General features: G+C 50.9%; 1 protein-coding gene across 9 annotated transcripts in view; it reads left to right on the forward strand.

The window, feature by feature from the left end:
- TRAF7 (TNF receptor associated factor 7) overlaps nt 1-19773 on the forward strand; it is a 37798-nt gene extending 18025 nt beyond the window's left edge. For 6 of the 9 annotated variants that reach the window (XM_067306695.1, XM_067306699.1, XM_067306696.1 and 3 more), the window contains 17 exons: nt 3813-3929; nt 5223-5315; nt 7089-7122; nt 8355-8538; nt 9278-9412; nt 10352-10569; nt 11157-11230; nt 12329-12377; nt 12900-13027; nt 14174-14256; nt 14755-14794; nt 15220-15336; nt 16521-16643; nt 17857-17976; nt 18198-18329; nt 18583-18702; nt 18954-19773. In XM_067306695.1, coding sequence (XP_067162796.1) covers nt 3813-3929; nt 5223-5315; nt 7089-7122; nt 8355-8538; nt 9278-9412; nt 10352-10569; nt 11157-11230; nt 12329-12377; nt 12900-13027; nt 14174-14256; nt 14755-14794; nt 15220-15336; nt 16521-16643; nt 17857-17976; nt 18198-18329; nt 18583-18702; nt 18954-18968 — 1782 coding nt within the window. In that variant the 3' untranslated portion in view covers nt 18969-19773. Of the gene's footprint in view, nt 1-299; nt 475-3812; nt 3930-5222; nt 5316-7088; nt 7123-8354; nt 8539-9277; nt 9413-10351; nt 10570-11156; nt 11231-12328; nt 12378-12899; nt 13028-14173; nt 14257-14754; nt 14795-15219; nt 15337-16520; nt 16644-17856; nt 17977-18197; nt 18330-18582; nt 18703-18953 lie in introns of those variants that run through there. The other 3 variants (XM_067306701.1, XM_067306702.1, XM_067306704.1) reach the window with 2 other exon arrangements.
- Nucleotides 19774-20578: the final 805 nt, after the last annotated feature.

Below are 20578 nucleotides of genomic sequence, written 5' to 3' on the forward strand. Positions count from 1 at the left end.
TAAGCATGTGAGCAGATTCTTCATATTAAACAAATACTTGTAGACTTTGGAGTAGCCAGGCTGCTTATCAGGTTACGAGACGCAGCTTCTGAGCCAGGGGTAAGTGGATCACGGCTGCTGATTAAGTTAGGCACTGGCAGAGACCGGGGTGGCAGTAACAGTATGGAGCTACAACAGTTCTTAAAATAAATTTGATACCAGATTGCAAAGAGGTTTATCGTCAGCATCCTATAAAGTTCCTTCTGTTGCTCAGGGACCTTGCTGTGTTTTGTGTGAGCGTGTGTTTGTTTTTCAAAAAGTCCTTTGAACGTTTGGCCTGTGTCCTTGGCAAATGCAACTTTGCATCGCCTCGCTGACGCCATGCTGCTGGACCACTGTTGCAGCAAGCCCTTGGCAGTAAGCACTGAGCTGGTGGACTGAATGCTGTGTTCACTGTGCCCTTTTCATGAGATGTGCAGTTGTCACCAAACACAGGTGAGGATTTTCCAGGGGCGCAGGGGATGCTAAGGGCGTTACATTTAGCCATGTCTGATAGCGAAGCTCCCTGACTCCTCTGAAAGCCCCAGTGTGGCACAGTGAGGTGTGCAGCCAAGAACAAGAGAGCGCTCTCCTGGGTCTTAGCTCCAGTCTTCTTGGACAGTCTCAGCCTACTTTCCCTAGAGTGCTAAACATCATTAAGCAAAAATAGCAAGAGCAGTAATGACTGGTTCAGGAAGCAGCCTGCGGCATGAGGTACTTAAAAACCAGAAGCGCCACAGCCCGGCGCTGCCTGCCGCTCCAGACAAACTCTCACTAACCTCTTTGTGCAGCTTCCTTTGCTTTGTCAAGAAATAATCTGGGATTTCCCTTCCTGATCGCTAAGTTTTCCTTTCTCCAAGAGCTGCCAAAGGCTTGTCAGCCATCATCACAGAGACAGCTGGAGGCGAGTCAGAGCCCTCCTGTGACTGCCCCCCCTCTTTTTCTTTCTTTTTAAAGCCTCTGTTAATGAAACCAAAAGCAGAGCAGAGTGTTCTGCGTGCAAGGCGGGGATTATTAGAGCGTCTGCTGTCATCTTCCCTGAAAATGGTGCCACGTGTTCCCAGCCACGCTCTGCCTATAGGGAACAGGAGCGAGTACTGTACTCTAGGTCTGGCTCCCCTTTATACAGCGGCTGCTTTTTTAGATGATGTGGTAGAAGGGGGCCAATTCTGAACTCCATCTAAAGACTACAGCTGAATCTGGGGCAAGTGTACACTGGTGGATGAAGAGCTGACTGTGGCTGTCCAGAGTCTCATTTGTTTACAGGCTGCTTCATCAGTGAACCAGAGGCTGGACTGAGTTATCTGCCAGCCACAAGTTATTAATCTTCCATCAGAAGATGTTCTATCACTTGGGCTGTTTGAAGATGAACTTGACATTCAGAGCAGAAATAGCCCTGGCACAGCTGCGGAGCCTTGGGGAGGTGGAACCCTTCTGATAGATCCTCCCACGTCTGACCCCGGCCAGAGCAGTGCCGCTTGTTGGGACCTAGCCCCTGAACTCTGCAGGCCTTGGATCTGCAAAACCTGCGGGACAGCCCTGTGCTCGTGGCTTGGGGTGCACATGGGTCTCCTGTAACCTGGACGTTTGCCCATGGGGTGGGGGTCCTGTGTTCCTGAGCCCTGCTATTCTGCTTGCAATGCAAGTGCGCCCTCCCCTTGTGCCAGCTGCTATACACATCTAACGAGAAATTGTCCTTACCCTGCAAAGCTCATGCTCCAAGTAGGCCAGGCCGGGAATGGGAAGAAAGGCAGTCATTGACCCTGTAGAGCTGAGGACTCTTGAGTCTTAGCCTTGTTTATTTGGTAAAAGCAAAGGCCGCAGATAGGGGCAGTAAACACCAGCACGCACCTCTGCCATTCAGTGTTGTCACTGCGGTCCCAGCGGAGCAGTCTTTCTTCACACGTTGGTTTCTCCAATGCTCAGTTTACACCAGCATTAGCCCAGCCAAGACACTGGGAGCTGAGCCGGCCCCGTAGCAAGGCTGCGTCTTCTGCCCCTGCCTCCTGGAAGTGCTCTTGGGCTCTCGTGCCCCTCCTCGCACGTTGTGATCCACACAGCATGTTGCTGTTGAGAAAACCGCCTCCCTTCAGAGCCTGCCTTTGATGCTGCGGTCTTTGTGTCGCCTCCAGAGCAGAAATTAAGCACAGTCACTCTTGTTATTTTAATAACTTCTGTTGCTAGTGGAGGAAATAATAAAATTAATGGATACACACATAAAGCTGATTTACCTCATTATAACCATTCCTCCTCAAGGTTTACATATTTAGCCAATAAGTGTGCCTTCTTTATGAAAAAGAGTTTTACACTTGGGCTTCTAAGCAGATGCAGCATTTGTAAGCTACTAGGATCCAGTATCATAAAAAATCAGAAAGCAGAGCAGTGTGAAGAACCAGCAGAATCCTAGATTGTTCCTCTTCTGGAGGCCAACAAGAACTGCACTTGGCCTGCAGTATATTCTCTCTCTAGGAAAGACTCTCTGAAGTTCCTCTTACAACTTTTCTTGCTGAATTTCCTATTTGGCTTCTTGTATCCTTTTTGTCTGTCCTTGGGTCTGATGTTACACACTTTCACCCACAGCAAACACCACAAAATGCAGCTTGGGCTGTTCAGATTGAACCTTAGGGAAAAAACTTCTTGCTTGGCAGGTAGTGCAGGACAGGGATGCCAGTGGGGGCTGAATCTCGTCCTTGGAGCTTTTCCAGCTCAGTTAGGCAAAGCCAGGGCTGACCAGATCTAGTGCCAGGGATAGTCCTGCTTCAAGTGGGCAGGCAGGCCAGCGATCTCCAGAGCCCCTTCCAGCTGGCAGTTCTATGACTGCCAAGGGTGCGGGCTACAATCAAGCTAGGTACAGGTGAGATACTTGCAGGTCCAAACAGCCTGGACAGTGATCATCTCTTGATGTTAAACTTATGAAGCTTGTGGCTTCATGCTGCCACTTCTTTGTCAGTCCATTCATTCTGTTCCTTGAAGACTTTTATTCCCGGTTTTGCCAACAGAATCTCTTCCAGGGTAACCCAGCAGTGGTGTGCTACAGGCTCTTGTGTCTGTTCTAGGCCCCCAAATTCAGCCTCCTCTTGGTCTGAAGAGCTTGCTCCATTTTTGCTTTGAAGCTGAGTTGCATCTTTGAGATGTGCCTCTGGTTAATATTCCAGGGGCAACATCCCCTCAAAGCCAATCCCAAGGACTCTGCAACCAGTGTGGTTTTTGTTGATTGGTGCATTCAGTGTCCGCTTGGCTCTCCCCTCCCAAACAGGAAGCGACAAAGCAAGGCTGTTACTGAATTGAATAGAAGGAAGTCTCCACACTTACGCAAAGAAATTTGGCAGAAGTTAGATAGCGAGTGAAACAACAAGTGCTGCTGCAGAGATTATAGAAATTGCAGAACCTGGTAGCTGTCTCTGGGGGAGATTTACAAAGCTTTCTGTGAAGGATTAATTCTTCCAAACCATTGCTTTGCATGTAGGCACAGTAAGTATATGAACAAATGCACCTTTGAGAAGGTTACATGCTTGGCATTTAGATGTCAGCCTCATTTAGTGGGGTATGTTAAACCTGAATGATGCCTCTCCTGTCTCTGTGTGTGGTGCAATTTTCCCAGACTGCTGGGAATGGCACGTAGCGGTGAGGCACACTACTTCTGTGGACCGTTCAATGCAGCTTGGCAGACTGGATGAACAAATGGAGCAGCTGAGTGTCATAGAGGGGGGATTGAATTTGGAGTCTCTGTGCATAGGGTTCTGGAGCAGGGGAATTATTTGCAGTAACAAGAATTGGTTTTTATCTTTTTGAAGCCTCCGATCAGCACCCCACGTCGCTCTGACTCTGCTATCTCCGTCCGTTCATTGCACTCTGAGTCCAACATGTCCTTGCGTTCGACGTTCTCACTTCATGAGGAAGAGGAGGAGCCAGTAGGTATTTGGGATTGTCTCAAGGAGCAGGATTAGGAAGTTCAGTGTCATAAGAGTAAATTAATGGACTGTTGTGAGTATGTAGAGCTATCATGGACAGATTTTGGTGATGTCTGAGCCTGGCTGTCAGGTTTTAGATTTGGTTTTAATGTGTTTTTAATTTTGTTGTCACCACTGACTTCTGCAAGTTACTTTGCTTCCTTTTGTGCCATTTCCCCATGTGTAAAGAAGGGACAGTGGTGAGGCTTTTCTGCTTCTCAGAAAAGCTGTAAGTCTTTGCAAAGTCATGTGTAACCCCCTGGCTCTGTTGCAGAGCAGCTGGGGGTTGCAAAGCTTTAGGCTGCTAATCTAGCCCTAGACAGCAAGAACAACACAATTCTAACAACTTTACACAATTGTAACAACGCAATTGTAAACCCCAGGAGGGTGCAAGGAATTGTCCACATGTGACTCTTTGTAGGGGGAGGACACTTTCAAGCAGAGCTTAGCTTGTGACCCAGTGACTAACCCCAGACTGGACACATAAAAGGTCAGGAGGCATTTTGCCACGGATCTGGGATAAAAGCGCATTTCATGGGTAGGAACTCAGAGCAGCACAGGATGAAAAGGCAGACTGAACTGCAGTGATTGATTTGGAACGCTCCGAAATGCGGAGCCCTGCTCCAGTGGGGAGCTGAGAGCTGGGCTTCTTGGGGAAGTCGTGCTCAGAGCCAGTGTTCCGGCAGTCTTAGTTGGTAAAAAGAACTGCAGATATGGGCCCATTTTGGTAGAAGCAATGTTGTTTCTGCTCCACAAGGGAATGAAAGAGCCCTTCGGGGCGTTTCAAAAGTACAAAAGGGCAAACTGTTTTAAAACTGCTTCTAAACTTCAGGCTTAGTACCCGAGACATTTTCAAGAACACACTGTTCAGTCCAGCTAAGCAAAGCATGCCAGACAGTGCAGCTGCCACAGTTCTGGTGTCTTGAGTCATTCTAGCAAAAAAATTGGTCTGTGCAGTTTGCTGTCAGGGATCCTGATCCTACCAGATGCCAATAGCCCCTGACTTGTGATGAGTTGAGGGTCTCTAGCCATTCCCAAGTTCACTTGTCCCCTGCCTCTTACATACTGGAAATCAGCAGATCCAGACAAAAGTTTATTTGGAGATAATGAAAGTCTTAGTGTGCCCTGTGCCCTTTCACGCTCACCACTCGAGAGCTGTGTTCCCTGTGCAGAGCTGTAGGCTCTTGCATTTGTAGAGGGAGGCCCCGCACTGAATCTTGTGCTGTGTCTGTCCCTTTCTCTCCTCCTCTTCAGGAGCCACTGGTGTTTGCTGAACAACCTTCTGTGAAACTGTGCTGCCAACTGTGCTGCAGTGTGTTTAAGGATCCAGTCATCACAACCTGTGGGGTAAGGAAGTGCTTTTCTAAATCACGAGCTTGGGCTCCACGGGTGACCTATGTGACTTACAGCAAGGGCCCTGACTGTCCCCAGTGACTGTCAGCCTGAGTGAGCAAACATGAGGCTGTGTTTGACCGGGAGATCTGGGCTAGCGTGGCAGGCAGAGATGCTGACAGGGATGTGTTAGGCTTCCCTCAAGGCGGCTCGGAACCGATCTGTAGTGGAATGTGCAGGGCACTCTGCAGTTCGCCAGCAAAGACTGGAGCTTGCTCAAAACTGGGCTGCTTTTCCCAGGAGAGCGCTAATATACTGTCAGCCTCCTTATCCTGGGCTAAATCATTCTCCCTAGTGTTGCTTCAACTAGGTTTGCAACTCTCTGTTCCCTGTCCTGAAGGGCTCTGCAGAATGCTATTACCTCCTGGGAACAGCTGTCGAATTCCAGCCCAGAAACAGCAGCTCTTTGGTTGGGAAGAAAGTGTTTCCTTTAAAACAAGAATGGCTTGAAGCTTAATTTAGTTAATGCTTGGAAAGGGATTTGAGATCCTCTAGTGAAAGGCACAGAGTATTATGAATATTCTTCTATATCCCATTTGATTAGGATTTTAATAGAAACTGTATATTATTCCTGCTTCTGTGCTACATGGGAAGAAAGATGGCTCTGTGATACTGTCTCACTGATGCTTCTAAAGTGCTGCAAATTCCTAGGATGGAGCTGTAGCAACAAATGCAGAAAGCAGGATTGTTTATTGCATTGGGAGTGCTATACCCAAAGGTGTTGGAAGTTGGCGTGGTTCTTCTGCCACCATTTCAGTAACCAGCTCTTCATGGAGAGGCTGAGATTTGCTGTTAATAAGGGAAAAAAAATTCTGCTGCAGGAAACAGACTGGCTTCATTTGCAGCCCTGGCTTGGCAGCTCTGGAGAGAGCACCATGCAGCTGTGCAGGGCAGGAAAAGGCAGCATGAGCAGGGCTGCAGATAACAGCTCTGAAAGAGTGACTTGCAGCCTTTCCAGTGCTGCTGCCAAGCTCTGGCCCCATCCCTGGGGAATACAGCTGAGGAGGCTCCAGGGAATCCACAGGGCAAGTTTGGGACCAGTGAAATGCTGCAGCCTTTGTTGCTTTCTTTATGTTCCTTAGCATGTTAGATTGAAATCGCTACTTTTGCCATACATTTCTGCTGTAAGCATAGAAATAGAGAGAAGTGTTTAAAGTAGCATGATTTACAGTGCATTTAATGGGGATTACAAACCAGCTGTCCCATCCACTCACAGCAGGACATCTTCAGCTAAGTTAGAAGAGCTACACAGCAATATATGTGATGGGCTGACTGGCCAAGGAGAGGGAGAGGCCAGACTGGTACTCTTGCTCTTGAAGGCTTCACAGGGAAATGAGAGGAGTAACAAGTTTCTGCACTAAAGCGGAGACCCCATGCAGACTTCAAGGACAGGAGTATCAGAGTGTGGCAGAACATGTCCATGGCTCTGTTTTGTACCTGATCCTGAACAATGAAGACCGCTCAAAGCTTCAAAGCATGTCCTTAATATTTCTCAAGAACAGGTCCTGGGTGGGACTTTTAGCTGCCTGGGCAATGCTCTCCCCTCTAGGCTGGTTTATGTCCTGTGATGCAGACTCAAGGGCATGCCGAGTTATAAAGCAGGCAGAATAGCTGCTGAGGCCCCTGTGTCACGGGTTTTGGCATCTCCCACCTTGCCCGTGCTTTGCCACAGGGAAGTGTTTGTCTGATATCGTTGGCTGACACTGCTGTTCCTCTTTGTCTCCCCAGCACACATTTTGTAGAAGATGTGCCTTAACATCTGGTGAGTATGGAACTGTTCTTGTGTGATACGCGCCAAAATGCTGTTTTTTTCGTGTTTCTTTGCTTTCTCTTAAAAAGAAACCTGCAGAAAGATGTCTGAAAGCCCTAAACAAGCCGTATGTCTCAGGCTACCGCTGCAGTAATGAGGGCCTGGGGCATGGGTAGGTGAGAAACTCTGAGCTCTAATGGTATGCAAATACAGCTGAATCCAGAATAAAAGCTTTCTGTGGCTGCCTGTCTAGGGAACAGGGGGCCTGTGTTTGGCAGAGACCCATCAAACCCCTCCCCCCCCATGCTGTTGGTGCCAGCCCTCTGGCCACAGACTGAGTCAGTGTGAAGCAGCACGGAGAGCAGCTTTAGCTCACCCAACTCTTCCAGAAACCTCGTGGAGCCCAAGTGTCTGACTGCTGACCTGGCTGCTGGCCTGGCGTAACCAGCTCCTCTTTGGTTTGGACTCTGTGCTATGAAAATACTTTATTTGACACAAGAATCTCAAGCCTGTGCCCCTCTTGGAAAGCCATTGTTGAGCATAAAGCCAAGTAATTCATATTACCAGAGCAGCAAGCCCTGAGGAAGCTCCCTGAGCACTCAGGCAAAACAGCAGCTCTTTCTACCTCAAAATGCTTGTCTTTCACATGTGAGGGGTCCCTCTGCTTTGCATGCTGACTTCTCTGTCACTGTCTTGTGCTGCATCAGTCCCAGCCGAGGGATTTGTAGCAAAAGGCTTTTTAATTGCAATCCTGAGTTGCTCAGTTTTGCTCCTGCCCTCAAAGCTTGTGTCTTTGCTTCTAGCTTCATTGAAGCATCCCTGGCCTGCAGTGCACAGTTGGCAGTGGTGGAGCTGAGCCCAAGGCTTGGATAGGGGAACAGGTTATGGGGCATCAACTGATTTGTGGTCACTGCCTGTGAATACTCTTGCACTTCAGCAAGTACAAGGTAGTCTGAATTAGCGTGGCCCTCTTTCATTGACAATTAGCTTGAATTATCATGGATTAACATAAACTGTAGCTTGTCTACATGCCCCAACATAAACCACAGCTAGTGGCTTGCAGCTCTTGTGTGAATATTCATGCTTTGTCTCATTGTGACCAGTTTGAGAGTTAGCCATCTTAGCCAGAAAAGGCAAAAAAAAAAAAAAAAAATCTCCGCACAGAGACTTTTTAAAAAGCTCCTGCAGTGTCTCAGCCCTTGCTGACTCTCTCTCTCCTTTTCTTTTGCTTCCCCACCTGGCAGAGAAGTGCCCCGTGGACAATGCCAAACTGACCGTAGTGGTTAACAACATTGCGGTGGCTGAGCAGATCGGGGAGCTGTTTATTCACTGCAAATATGGTTGCCGGGCTGCAGCCAGCAGCAAGCCCGCTGCCTTCGAGGTGGACCCCCGTGGATGCCCGTTTACAATTAAACTGAGTGCCAGGAAGTAAGTGGCTTGTTACCAGCAGGCAGCCTCTCCGGGAAAGGGGTTCCACTGCCAGCAATCTGCTCTCATATCTGTGCTGCCTTGTGGCTCCTGGGGACAGTGCAGCTCCCCTGGTTCTGCCAGAAGTGCTCTTCTGGGGCATGCGCAGGTGTGGGAATGAGCAGGGTGACTTGAGGGGACAATTCTTTCCACTATGTCTCAGTCTTAGCATGGGGGCAGGTGTGCTGGTCTCAGGAAAAGGATGCTGTTCTCTGCTCACAGCTTACCTGAGTGTCTCAGCATCAGGACAGGGGATACTCTGTGAAAGAAGCCACCTCACATCTGGGGTGAAACACTGTGGCCTTTGTCAAGGGACCTTGTGATTCTTTCTGTGAGAGAAGAGTTATCCTAGTTATATCCTGGTATGTGGTTTCTGAAATACTCCCTCCCCATCCTAAATGCATTTGCTCTCTTACCTGTTACCCACAGCCGTTGTCTGTTTTTCATAGCTGTCTGGAGGCTCAGCTGATCAGCTGCAGAAGTACTGTAGATGCTCCCTGCATAAATGTGGCCTATTATTACTCTCAACCTTCTGGCCAAATGAGAATTTAAAGCTGTAATTGCAACCTTAGAGCAGAAGGGTTTTGATTGCCTGACAGTCTCACAGGGTTGGTTTGTCCCTCTCCTGATGATCTGTGTCGTTTCCAATAATTTTTGCTTGCTGCTGATTTTCCCTCCTTTTGCTTTTCTCCATGCACAGAGATCATGAAAGCAGCTGTGATTACAGGCCGGTTCGCTGCCCCAATAACCCCAGCTGCCCACCTCTCCTCAAAATGAATCTGGAGGCACATCTCAAGGAGTGTGAACACATAAAATGTCCCCACTCCAAATACGGGTAAGGAGCTGGTGCTTTATAGTGGGAAAGATGCCTTGAGCTCATTTCTGGGCTGCTTTCTGGATACTATGGCTTTGGGATAGCCCCACGGGCTAAGGGCAGCTCTACCCAGTGCTGTGCACTGGCCTGAGACTGAAATCAGGTTTGCAGGGATTACAGAAGCAGCCTCTGAGCCTCTTGTTAAGAGCAGGTAGGTCATGCTGCCCAGCTGTAAAGCCTGCTGGCAACAGAGGAGGTGGGTGAGGTGTCTAGGCAGAAGAACCAGCTGGAGGAGAGTCAGACCAGTGGAAGGATGTGGCAGGAGTCACGCAAGGAAGAGGATGAGTACAAGAGTAATGCAAGCACTGTCTTTGAGCTCAGTCCTTCTTCCAGGACAAGGAAGTGCTGATCAGCCCTAGAGGGCTGATTGTCGCCCAAGCAGAGGTGCAGCCCAGTCTGGGGCTTCTCTGCATGGTGCACAGCTAAGGTGACTTGCAGGAAGACGTGCCTCAGCAGAAGTAGAGCAAGGCGTGCCCTGACAGAATAGCCTTGACTCCTTGCCATGCTGCTGGCCCAAGCCAGCACCTGTGAGGTCAGCTGCAGTTTTTCCGCTGATTTTGATGGCTCTTGGATGGGACTCCCAGTAAGCCCATGGAGTGATGTGATGTTTTGACTCTTGCCCAAGATCTGCTGCTCCTTGCAACTTCCTAGACAGATGGACAGACAGTTCAGTTTTGGGCAAGCACCCCAGCTGGAAGGCAGCTGCTTGGCCTCTGTGTTGCCCCGCAGTTACTTGCACCCAGCAGGGCAGTGAACCACAGTACCGTTGTTCCTCCTAAGAGGAGTGGAACAACTGGGGATCTGCACAGGCATCAGACCTCCCTCTCAGGAGTGAGCTGAGCATGAAGCTCTCCCAGTAAGAGCCCTGCTTCAGCCAGTGTCTGCCTCCCCTCCTTGCAGGTGTACATTCATAGGAAATCAGGACACCTATGAGACCCACTTGGAGACTTGCAAGTTCGAGGGGCTGAAGGAGTTCCTGCAGCAGACAGATGATCGCTTCCATGAGATGCAGGTGGCAATGGCCCAGAAGGACCAGGAAATTGCCTTCCTGCGCTCCATGCTGGGCAAGCTCTCAGAGAAGATCGACCAGCTGGAGAAAAACCTGGAGCTCAAATTTGGTGAGTCTGCCCCGGACGAGCCCTGTGATCAGAGCTGTAGGGACAGGGCAGCTCTTCATTAGGATAGTGCCTTTCAGGATTCATTCCATGTTTAAAACTGGTGCTGAGCAGATTTCAGGAGGTTCAGATATTCCTTGGGGAGGAATAAGCAGGGGTCCCATGGACTTGTCTGCTGCCTAGACATCATTGGACCTCATCCCTCAGTATATGACAAGTCCTAGAAATGTCAGCAGGTAGCTACTACCCTTCTCCTGTGGCTTTTTCCTGTGAAGTTCGTGTGCACAGACCCCCATAAAAATGAGTGAGTGAGAACAGCTAGCAGTGCAGACGTGTTGGAGCTAGCATGTTTTCTGGACACCTGTGCCATGCCCAGCCCCCACTTGCCTCTAAAATATGCTGGGTCTTCAGCATCCAAGTACAATTTGCTTTCAAGTAGCAAGCACCTTCCCGCTTTTACCTGCCAATAACACCATTGGGTTCTGCTCCCTCCGTGTTCAGAGGTTGGGTGTCAGCAGGTGTCCTCTGCCTGTTTCCCTGGGCTCCCTGACTGACTCTGCAGTGAATACGGGCCTGTCCATCTCTCATAGATGTGCTAGATGAGAACCAGAGCAAGCTGAGTGAGGACCTGATGGAGTTCCGCAGGGACGCCTCCATGCTGAATGTGAGTCCTGGGCCAGCTGGGAAGGGAGATGGGCCCCTGCGTTGAGCGGGGATTGCGCACAGAGTTAGCTGCTGGCTGTGCTGCTGGCCAGGTTTCTCCTCTGGCAGGGGGGAGTCTTTGGGGTTCCCCTCCTTGCTGGCTCTGTTCATCGTAGTATTGGTTTGTTCTTAGTGCAGCTGGGGTCTATGTGAAGGTTTTCTCTAGGCTGAGTTAGTGGAGCTCCATAAGGCAGCTCAGCAAGCATGTTCTGGGCACTGCATCTGGGTAGGTGTCTTAACTGGTTCAGCTGCCTTTCCTCAGCCTGTTGCTGCTCTTGGGAGCAGCAGAACCAGAACAAAGAACCTCTGTGGTAAAGAGAGAGCCCTCTGCTCCAAAACTTGGGCATTCCTGTACCCTTCATATTAGCCCTGGACACCATGTCCTTCTCTCTGCATGTGGAGAAAGCAGGAAGATTAACTAACAAGCTGGGAGTGAGAGATGTCTCCTAATTTTGGACATTATTCTAGCACTGATGTTGGATAGATGTTCCCCTCGAGTTCAGGTGGACTGCATCCCACTAGATGTACTGATGAGAAGGAGCTAGCCCTGGCTTACCTAGGCACACTAATGAAAAGGGTCACTATGGACACAGAAGGGACTGGGCCCTGGAGGGGACTATGAAAAGACCTTCCAGTTTTTCTCCAGAAAGGTGGACTTCAAGAGCCCAAATCAGCAAGCACCCCCAAAACTGATTTGATTATTTTTAGCGGTCCTTTGAATGGCAGAGCAAGGACAATATTTTCTGAAAGGTTTTTCTGTGCCTGCCTAAATACTGAAGGGATTAGTCAGGGTATGAGATGCTGTCAGAACCCCATGCTCTCTGGAGGGAGAAGACAGTGGGATATACACACGCAGTCCTACGGCAGGAGGCCCCTCTGTCCTGGTACCTCCTATCAGAGAATAAGTTGGCTGCTAAGGGAGGGCTTTCACAGGGAATTGAGACCTGTCCAGAGGCAAGAGGGTTTTCAGCAGTGGAGGGGGACAGTGTTAAAATCATGCCCAGGAGGGCAAGCTAATCTCGATGGCTCTGCAGCTCATGCAGCTTGTTCTGTCTTCCAGGATGAACTTTCCCACATAAATGCTCGACTTAACATGGGCATCCTAGGATGTGAGTATGCACACGGTTTTCTTTTGCTTGGACTTGTTTTGGGGTGATGTCCTGGTGAGCCCTTTTAGGCTCGGTTATGGATGGGCAAAGTGCCAGTTGTCTCTGGGTGCGTCAGTGACTTGTTTATAGGATCACCACTGCTGCAGGGAGAAAATACTGGTGGGAGACATTTGGCCAGAAACGGTGGCTGAAGGGGAACTCACAGCGCTGCAGGGTTATCAGCTGCTGGGAGGAGATGTCAAGGGAAGTGGTGGGTTCTGCATCTCTGGCCTCCCTAGGTCCAGCCTCGGAGGTGCATTAGGGAGACTAGTCCTGGGACTCAAAGCAGTGGTAACTGGGTGAGCTATGAGGGTGGGACATGTGGCCAGACTGGAAGGGTCTCACGGTTCCTCCTGGCCTAAAACAATAAGAAGTGCGAGGTGGCCCTGCCAGGACAGTGCTGGGAGATCTCTCCTCTCAGAACTCACAATGTCATGGCTCAGCACCATTCTCCCACTCTTACCTGCCCTCTCATTTCCTTAGCCTACGACCCTCAGCAGATCTTCAAATGCAAGGGGACCTTTGTGGGGCACCAGGGCCCTGTGTGGTGTTTGTGCGTTTACTCCATAGGAGACTTGCTCTTCAGTGGCTCTTCAGACAAAACCATTAAGGTAAGAGCTTTGCCTCTTCCGTGTGTCTTTTGCGTTTGTAAAAGTGCTCCAGGTGGGACAGAAGCTGCATTCCAGTTTCAGGGGGTTTCATTTCCCAAAGTTTCTCCTGTAATTTTAAATGAGTTTTTGTGATTATAGTTGGGCAAAAAAGTATTTTTCAGTTTCTCTGTGAGGAAATATTATGTGATAATGATATCAAGAGACAAACAGTGGCTTTTGTGAAGCCCTGATTAGAATCTCATTCCTGCTGCTTTGTTTGTGCTTTGCTTGGTGTCTAAGGCATCCCAGCCTATTTCAGTTTCTGATTTTTTTTTTTTTATTTTCCCTTGTTTTAAAAAATCTTCTTAGAAAAAATATTTTTTCCTGATAATTTTTTTTCCATTTTATGGCATGTTTGTTTTTCTTTGTCCTGTTTTCAGTAACTCAAACTGATAGTGCTGCTTCAGTGCAACCAAAATAATAGTTCCCAATGTCATTGTGTTGGCTGCTGGTCACAGTGGTGGCTGCTGGCTGAGCTGGGGAGCCGTGCAGCCCCCAGCTGTGCTGGGACTGCTGTGACTAGCCCTGCCAGAGGTAGAGCTTTGGTTTAATTTTTTTGAGAAAGAACCAGGAGACAAATGGAAGAAGATGGACATTGTATATTTTATTGAAAGAAAACAGCTTCCTCCACTGTCCTGGCTGCTCTGGACACCCTACACCCAGCCAAGCAAGCCACATTCTCACGTTCTCTCTCTTGAGAGAGCTGTAAATGCTCCATGGGGATACACTTTGCAGTAGCAGAGGGGACTGTGGCTGAGCCATTTGAGCCCCAGGGGCAGGGTGTGAATTACTAAAGCAGGAGCCCGGGAGCTGCTTCGTTGGTTCAGCCGTGTTCTGTTTCGGCCTGGGGCTATGGAAGGCAATGTTGGAGAGGGCTGCTGTGTGCTGCTCTTTAGTGTCACTTGTTAACTTCAACCTGACCCTCTGCAGTAAATTTCCTTTCCTAGACATGCTTATCTCTGCCTGGGAGACAGGAAAACAGGTGCCCAGATGACAGTCTGTTTCCTCATTTCTGTGCTTTTGTGGCTTTGCTGGCTTCCTGCTCAGGTCCCCAGCTGCTCTCCTGTGCAGGCATGTGATCCACTGCTGACTTGTGTTTCCTGTTAGGTGTGGGATACCTGTACCACATACAAGTGCCAAAAGACCTTGGAGGGTCACGATGGAATTGTACTGGCTCTCTGCATCCAAGGGTGAGTGGAGCCGGACACCTGCCCCTGCCCGAGAGAGGGGGCCACAAGAAGAGCCCTGGAGTCCCCTAAGCATGCCCTTAAAATTCCCCTCCGTAGTGCTGCATGTACCAGGATTGTACATATGTTTTGGGATGTGGGTGGAGGGGATAGGAGGCCTAGCTGCTCACAAAATCCCCGACCTCATGAACCTCTTCATGAAACTCCCATCCTGCCTTTTTGCTCTTCAAAAATTTACAAAGTGCAGCTCTCTTTGGCTTCCTGTTCTGGTTTTCCTCCCTGCTCACCTGGGGGTGCTGGGCCTGCTGCTCGAAGGGCCAGTCGGGCCTGGCCTCCCCACGAGCCCCCAGCTCCACTCCTGGGGTTGGCGTGTTCAGCCTTGGCCCAGGGAGACCGTGGGACTGCAGCTCCTCGCCCAGCATGGAGCTTGGGAACAAGCTGAAACCCTGCGCTCCTTGCTCTCCCTCACTGACCTCCTTTTGTTTTGTGGTGACATTACAGGAACAAGCTGTACAGTGGCTCTGCTGACTGCACCATTATTGTGAGTACCCTGCGCCCCTGCTCTGCCTAGGAGTTGAGATGTGAGATTTACAGGCCAGCCCTGGCTGCTGTAGAGCAGGGACCTGCAACCTTTTTCTGTAAGGCTCTGCAGCTACTGGTGGAATAAGAATGATGTCCTGTGTGCGCCTTGTCCATTGCCTCCAGCCAAGTTACCCGTGGGCTGGATTTGGGAGTTTCCTACAGGCTAGATTTCCTACAGGCTCCTGTATGGGAGTGGGTGCTCTGAGGTGGGTGGGCTGGGGAAGGGTAGCCAGTCCTAATCAGGCCAGGCCAGCGGCTCCCTACATGTGCCCTGTCCTGTTCTGTGTTTCGCTTGTGTTCCCTGCCTTCAGAAGCAAGCAGGGAGGGATCCATCACAAGGGGCCTGCTCCTGCCCCTCATGGGCTCTGTTCTCCTCCTTTGCAGGTCTGGGATATTCAAAACCTGCAGAAAGTGAACACGATCCGAGCACATGACAATCCTGTTTGCACTTTGGTCTCCTCGCACAACATGCTGTTCAGCGGCTCTCTCAAAGCCATCAAGGTAGAGCTCTGAGATGGCTCCTGCTGATCTGGTTGTTGACTGATGGTACAAGCTTTCAGGAAGCAGTTCCCAGACAGGAAGAAAATGGCATTTTGGTCTGTAGGTGACCTTGTTATTACACTGTCCTGAGCTACACAGAGAAGCCAGCACTGCAGAAATTCAGCCAGTGCTCAGTGCTGAAGGCAGAGATGTTCTGAGATCTGGGTGAAAAAACTTGCTTCTTCTAAGTCTGTAAACCTGAGAAAGCAAATGGAGTATGTTGGCAATTCCTGGGTTTGTGTTTCCTTGGGCTCCCGACAGACTTGCTCAGGCCATTGGGAATTGTTCCTGGGGTCCAGAATTGGCTGCAGCTTTAGACTGCCTGTTTTGAAAGCCCCTCCAAGGGATCTTGGATCTGCATTCTTTTCCTAAAGCATGTGGAAATCAGGGAGCAGCTTTGCAAGTTGCCCTTTAAAGTCTTGGCCAGATTCCCTTGGTTCTGCTTCCAGCTTCTGGTGAGACAGCTTATGGGACTGTCCTTTTGTAAAAGGGTGCATGCTCTTTTCTTTATCTGGAGCCTGGAGTAGTTCAGCTATCTAGAGAGTGTTTGGGGACTGGAGGAGCAATGAGACAGAACTGTATAGGAAAAGGTGGGACCTTTCTTTTTTGTCATTCCCAGCCCCTTTTTGCCTGCTGAGCAGCGCAGGTCAGTAGCTCTGTTTGGAATGGGGGTATCAGACCCTTCAGGCTTTCCCCTGCGTGCTGGGGGGCTTGGCTGGGCTTTCCAGGAGCCGTGGGAATGGAGCCCTGCTCTACGCTGGAAGTGGGAGCGTCAGAGCAGTTCTTTGCTGTGCAGATTTGGTTTAGGTTTTCAAGCCCGTGGCTCTGCTAAGGAAGGGTCTCTGCAGGTGGCGATGCAGGCTCCAAGCTAGCTCTCCCAGGCGCTCTGGGAACATGCTTAGTCAGCACAGTTATTGTGTGTTTTATCTGCAAGCCAGTGGGTTCAGCTGATTCCCATGGGGCAGGAGAGTCAGCGCAAGGTTCCACTTAGTGAGCTTTTGTGCTAGCTCTGTGCAGAGGTGGGCAGCGGCCTGGCCCCACGGAGCTGGCCTGTTCTCTGGCCTGTTCTGCACCATCACTGCCCAGTCCCACTGAGACTCTCCTCTGTGTGCGCACACACATGTGTCTGCTTGTGCTTTCCACAGGTCTGGGATATCGTGGGTACTGAGCTCAAGCTGAAAAAGGAACTGACAGGTCTCAATCACTGGGTGCGAGCGCTGGTGGCTTCTCAAAACTATCTCTACAGCGGATCTTACCAAACAATCAAGGTGGGACCCTCAGACTGGTGGCAATTGTAAGCCATCGGCTCTCCCTGTGCCTGTAAAGGTCTCTATCCTGCAGCATGGTTTGGTTGTGCAGGACAAAAGGCAGCTGCTAGGATTTGAGAGCACTGCTGTAGTGTTGCTGACACACTAGATTTTACTGAGGCGACTGCATCTTTGCAGGCTCGAAGGCTGGGCTTTGGCTGGTCCTTGTGAGTGCGGCTGCTGGGGGATGCTAGCTAAGATAAACATGGCCTCACAGCCATGGCGCCTCTCGCGCTGCCTCTGCAGCTGCCGCAGCATTATCTGCACTGACAGTCCTGCTGATAAGAGGAGAAGGTCACTGTCTGGCTGCAGCGTTACCATAAATCTGTGTGTGGTTTCCGAAATGCTCTCATCTGTGCTGGCTCAGGCTTTGATGAATAGTTCACCTCTCAGCATCTGGGTGACACTGGAGAATCTGAAGCTTCCCTTCTCAGTGTTAACAAATCCCTATTAATTTGTCTGCATCCGTTTCCAGTGCTATCAAGGCCTGGTTTGTGTGTGCACATGTGTGTATAGTCACACAAGGCATGCAATCTCCACAACTTTTTCAGCCTGGATGTTTAAAGTTGGGCAGCTAAATAAGACAGCAGGACTTTGCTAGTCAGTCCTGAACATTCCCAGCTAGACAGATTTGTCCTTAAAGATGTCAGCTGGGCACACATGGAGCCAAACTAACTCCCTACATGACTGGAGAATAGCTTCTTAGCTCTGAAATTATATCTCCAAGGCTTCTGGAGGGAAGCCTTCTACACCTTCAGTTTCTCCTGCCTGAAAGAACCTGTGCTCCTTCTTACAATTCCTTTCCCTTCACTCTGCAGCTCTCCCAAGAAAGAGATTATTGTATTTGATCCAGCTTTTGGCACCAACACATGCTGATGTGCCAGAGAGCAGTCTGCAGCCATTACTTACCCAGGCTGCCCCCTCACTGATAGGGTCTGGCACCAGCTTCATAGACTTGTCACTTTTGCAGATCTTGGTTGAAAGATTGGTTTGTTGGTAGCAGAAGTTACTGATTCCCTACCCACAGGCAGAAAAAGGTTTCACTGCTCAATGAGGACAACCCAGGAGGCTCTGCTCTCTTTTAGTCTCAGCGTTAACGTAACAAGGGAGCTCCCTCCTGGAGAGGGGTCCCTGCATGGGTCTCATCCTGCCTTTGCTCTGGTGGCTCTTTCAGATCTGGGACATCCGGAACTTGGAGTGTGTCCACGTGCTGCAGACATCAGGAGGCAGTGTGTACTCCATCGCTGTGACAAACCACCACATTGTGTGTGGCACCTATGAGAACCTCATCCATGTAAGGGCTGTGGGGTCTGATGCACTTGTTGGCCTGGGGCTGGGGGAGAGGGTCGAGGAGGTGGGGAGGCTTGGCCCTGCCAGTCCTCTTTGTGGTACACCCAGAGCATGGGTGTGCAGCACACGTCCCGGAGATGTGGGTCAAGGTGGACACACCTCTCAGAGGAGAAGTTGGTGGCCTGCAGCTCAGTGCAATCTCTGAGCCTTGCTGTCCACCCTCAGGTCTGGGATATAGAGACAAAGGAACAAGTCCGCACGCTGACTGGTCATGTGGGTACGGTCTATGCCCTCGCTGTCATTTCCACGCCGGATCAAACCAAAGTCTTCAGTGCATCGTATGACCGGTCTCTCAGGGTACGTGTCCGGGGACGCACCCAGCCAGGTCTGTGCCCTTGGCATTGTTAGGAGAACGTGTGGCCCAGAGGGAGCGGGATGATGGGGAATCCTTATCCGTGCATGCCACGTGGCCTTGCATACAATTAGTGTCACCTGGATTGAACCCGGTGGCACTCAGCATCCTCCTGCTCGCCTGGTGCTCAGGTTTGTGCCAGAGCCCTGTGCCTCTCACTTAGCGTGGTGCTTGCTCACGCCTCCTCTGTGCCCGTAGGTGTGGAGCATGGACAACATGATCTGTACTCAGACTCTGCTGCGACACCAGGGTAGTGTCACTGCCCTCGCAGTCTCCAGGGGCCGCCTCTTCTCTGGCGCCGTGGACAGCACTGTAAAGGTTGGTTTTCCCAGGCTTCTCCTTGATGGTTCGGTCTCTTCCAATCCTGGAACTAGGGTGTTAAATGAGTTAGGAGCTGGGTTTGAGCAAACATCATGGGCATGGTTCTCAATGGGCGGAAGGTTTAACTCCTAACAGAAGGTGTTGTGGATGCTGAAAGCCCACAGGGAATCTGCACAGCTGATGAAGAGAAGCCCACAGGGCTGCTCAGTACGTCTCTGCCATGGGTTCCTGTTGTCTCTCCTCCACAGGTCTGGACGTGCTAGTGAGAGCGCCACGCTAGTCCTGCACACTGAAAGACCAAAAACTCCTCCCCTCCGTTGGCCTGCTGGGTGACTAACACCACTATGAAATAACTGCTGCAGCTCCTGCCCGCACGACCACTGCCTGCTGCCTCCCGTTGGCCAGTCTCCCCACCCGCAGGGACCCCGGCTGGCAGCTCCCAGGACAGCTTTGGCCTGCGGATCCCAAGATGTCCCTCAGATCTGCCATATTTAATTGAAACTGTAGAGGAAGCTGGTCTGATGCTGGGCCTTCCTCTCCACCGTGTCCCTTCCTCTCTACAAGTGGGGAGCATCCTCTGGAGCGAGGGGCTGGCTGCGAAGCCGGGTCTCCAGTCCACGTGCAGCCCCGTGCAGTGCTGGTGCGAAAGCAGCGCGGTCCTCGGCCAGCGGCGGGACTGAATGGTTCAGCTTGCCGCAGGCAGGAGCCGGCCTGTCGAGGGGGACGAGCGCTGGGATGCTGGTCCCTTTGTAAATGGTAGAACTGTTAGGCCTTGCCCTGGGTTGGGTCCCCAACCCCTTTCTGTCTCTAGTATTTAATTTTACTGCCAAGATGTCAGGCTGATCCATCTGGGAAGAGGTGTTTTCTTGAGTAGCCAGGTACGATTTTTACGCCACAGCTAGTTCTCAAATCGAGTAACACAAGTCCATTGTTCACCACCCTGTAATAATGGTCTCCACATTAAAGAGAAAAAGCCTCCGTTGCATTTTTACTCACATTTTCTACTGTTTTTAAGATTGTAATATAGATTTGATTATTTCTTCATTGACAATAAAAGTGGAAAGAGTTGTTCCCGGCCAGCGTGAGTTATTGCGGGCCCTGTGGCAGGCCCTCGGTGGGAGCTGGCTGCCAGCACCCGTCCTGCCGCAGTCACCTGCTCTCCAGCCCCGGGCCCTTCCACCCCGGAGCTGCTGCCAAGAGCAGCGCTTAGCTCCTCCTTGCCAGGCCCTGGAGGGATGGCAGTGGCAGCGGCTGTGAAAAATGAGGCTGGTGGTTGCCTGCATGCTTTTTAATTTCAGTGATTTACCTCCTCCTGTAATAAGACAGCAGGGTAGCATTGATGTCTTTCTCATCGATACACTATGAAACAACTGCCGCAGTGACCTGACGTGTCCCCGGGCGCGCAGCTGGGCAAGCTGGCCCCCGAGAGGCAACGCTCATCTCTGCTCCTGCCGCCGAGAGACCGAGCCAGCCGGGAGAGGGCCGGAGCACCGCGTCCCCCGGGCCCCGACCACAGCCGAACCGCGCGGCGTGGCGAGAGGCGAAGCGGACCCGGCACCGAGGTGGGCTCCAGTGGGCACAGCAGCTTCCCCGCAGCCCGAGCCGGTGGGGCCGGGCAGCGGCACCCCAGGGCAGTGATGCTCCGCATCCCGGCACGGCCCGGTCCCACGCCGCCCGCCAGCCCCTGGCATGTGGAGGGGGCCGGTGTGCACGACGGCCGGCACTTCTGAGGTTTTGGTCACAAACAGCGGTGGCAGCCCGGCGGGGTTTTATTTTTTTTTTTATTTTTCTTTAAATATTTGTTGCCAGACTTCGTATAGGAGCAAACTTCTTCACAGCACCACGAGCCATCTACTATTCAGAATAGGAAGAA

This window comes from Apteryx mantelli, chromosome 16 (genome assembly GCF_036417845.1).
Source record: "Apteryx mantelli isolate bAptMan1 chromosome 16, bAptMan1.hap1, whole genome shotgun sequence".
NCBI lineage: Eukaryota > Metazoa > Chordata > Aves > Apterygiformes > Apterygidae > Apteryx > Apteryx mantelli.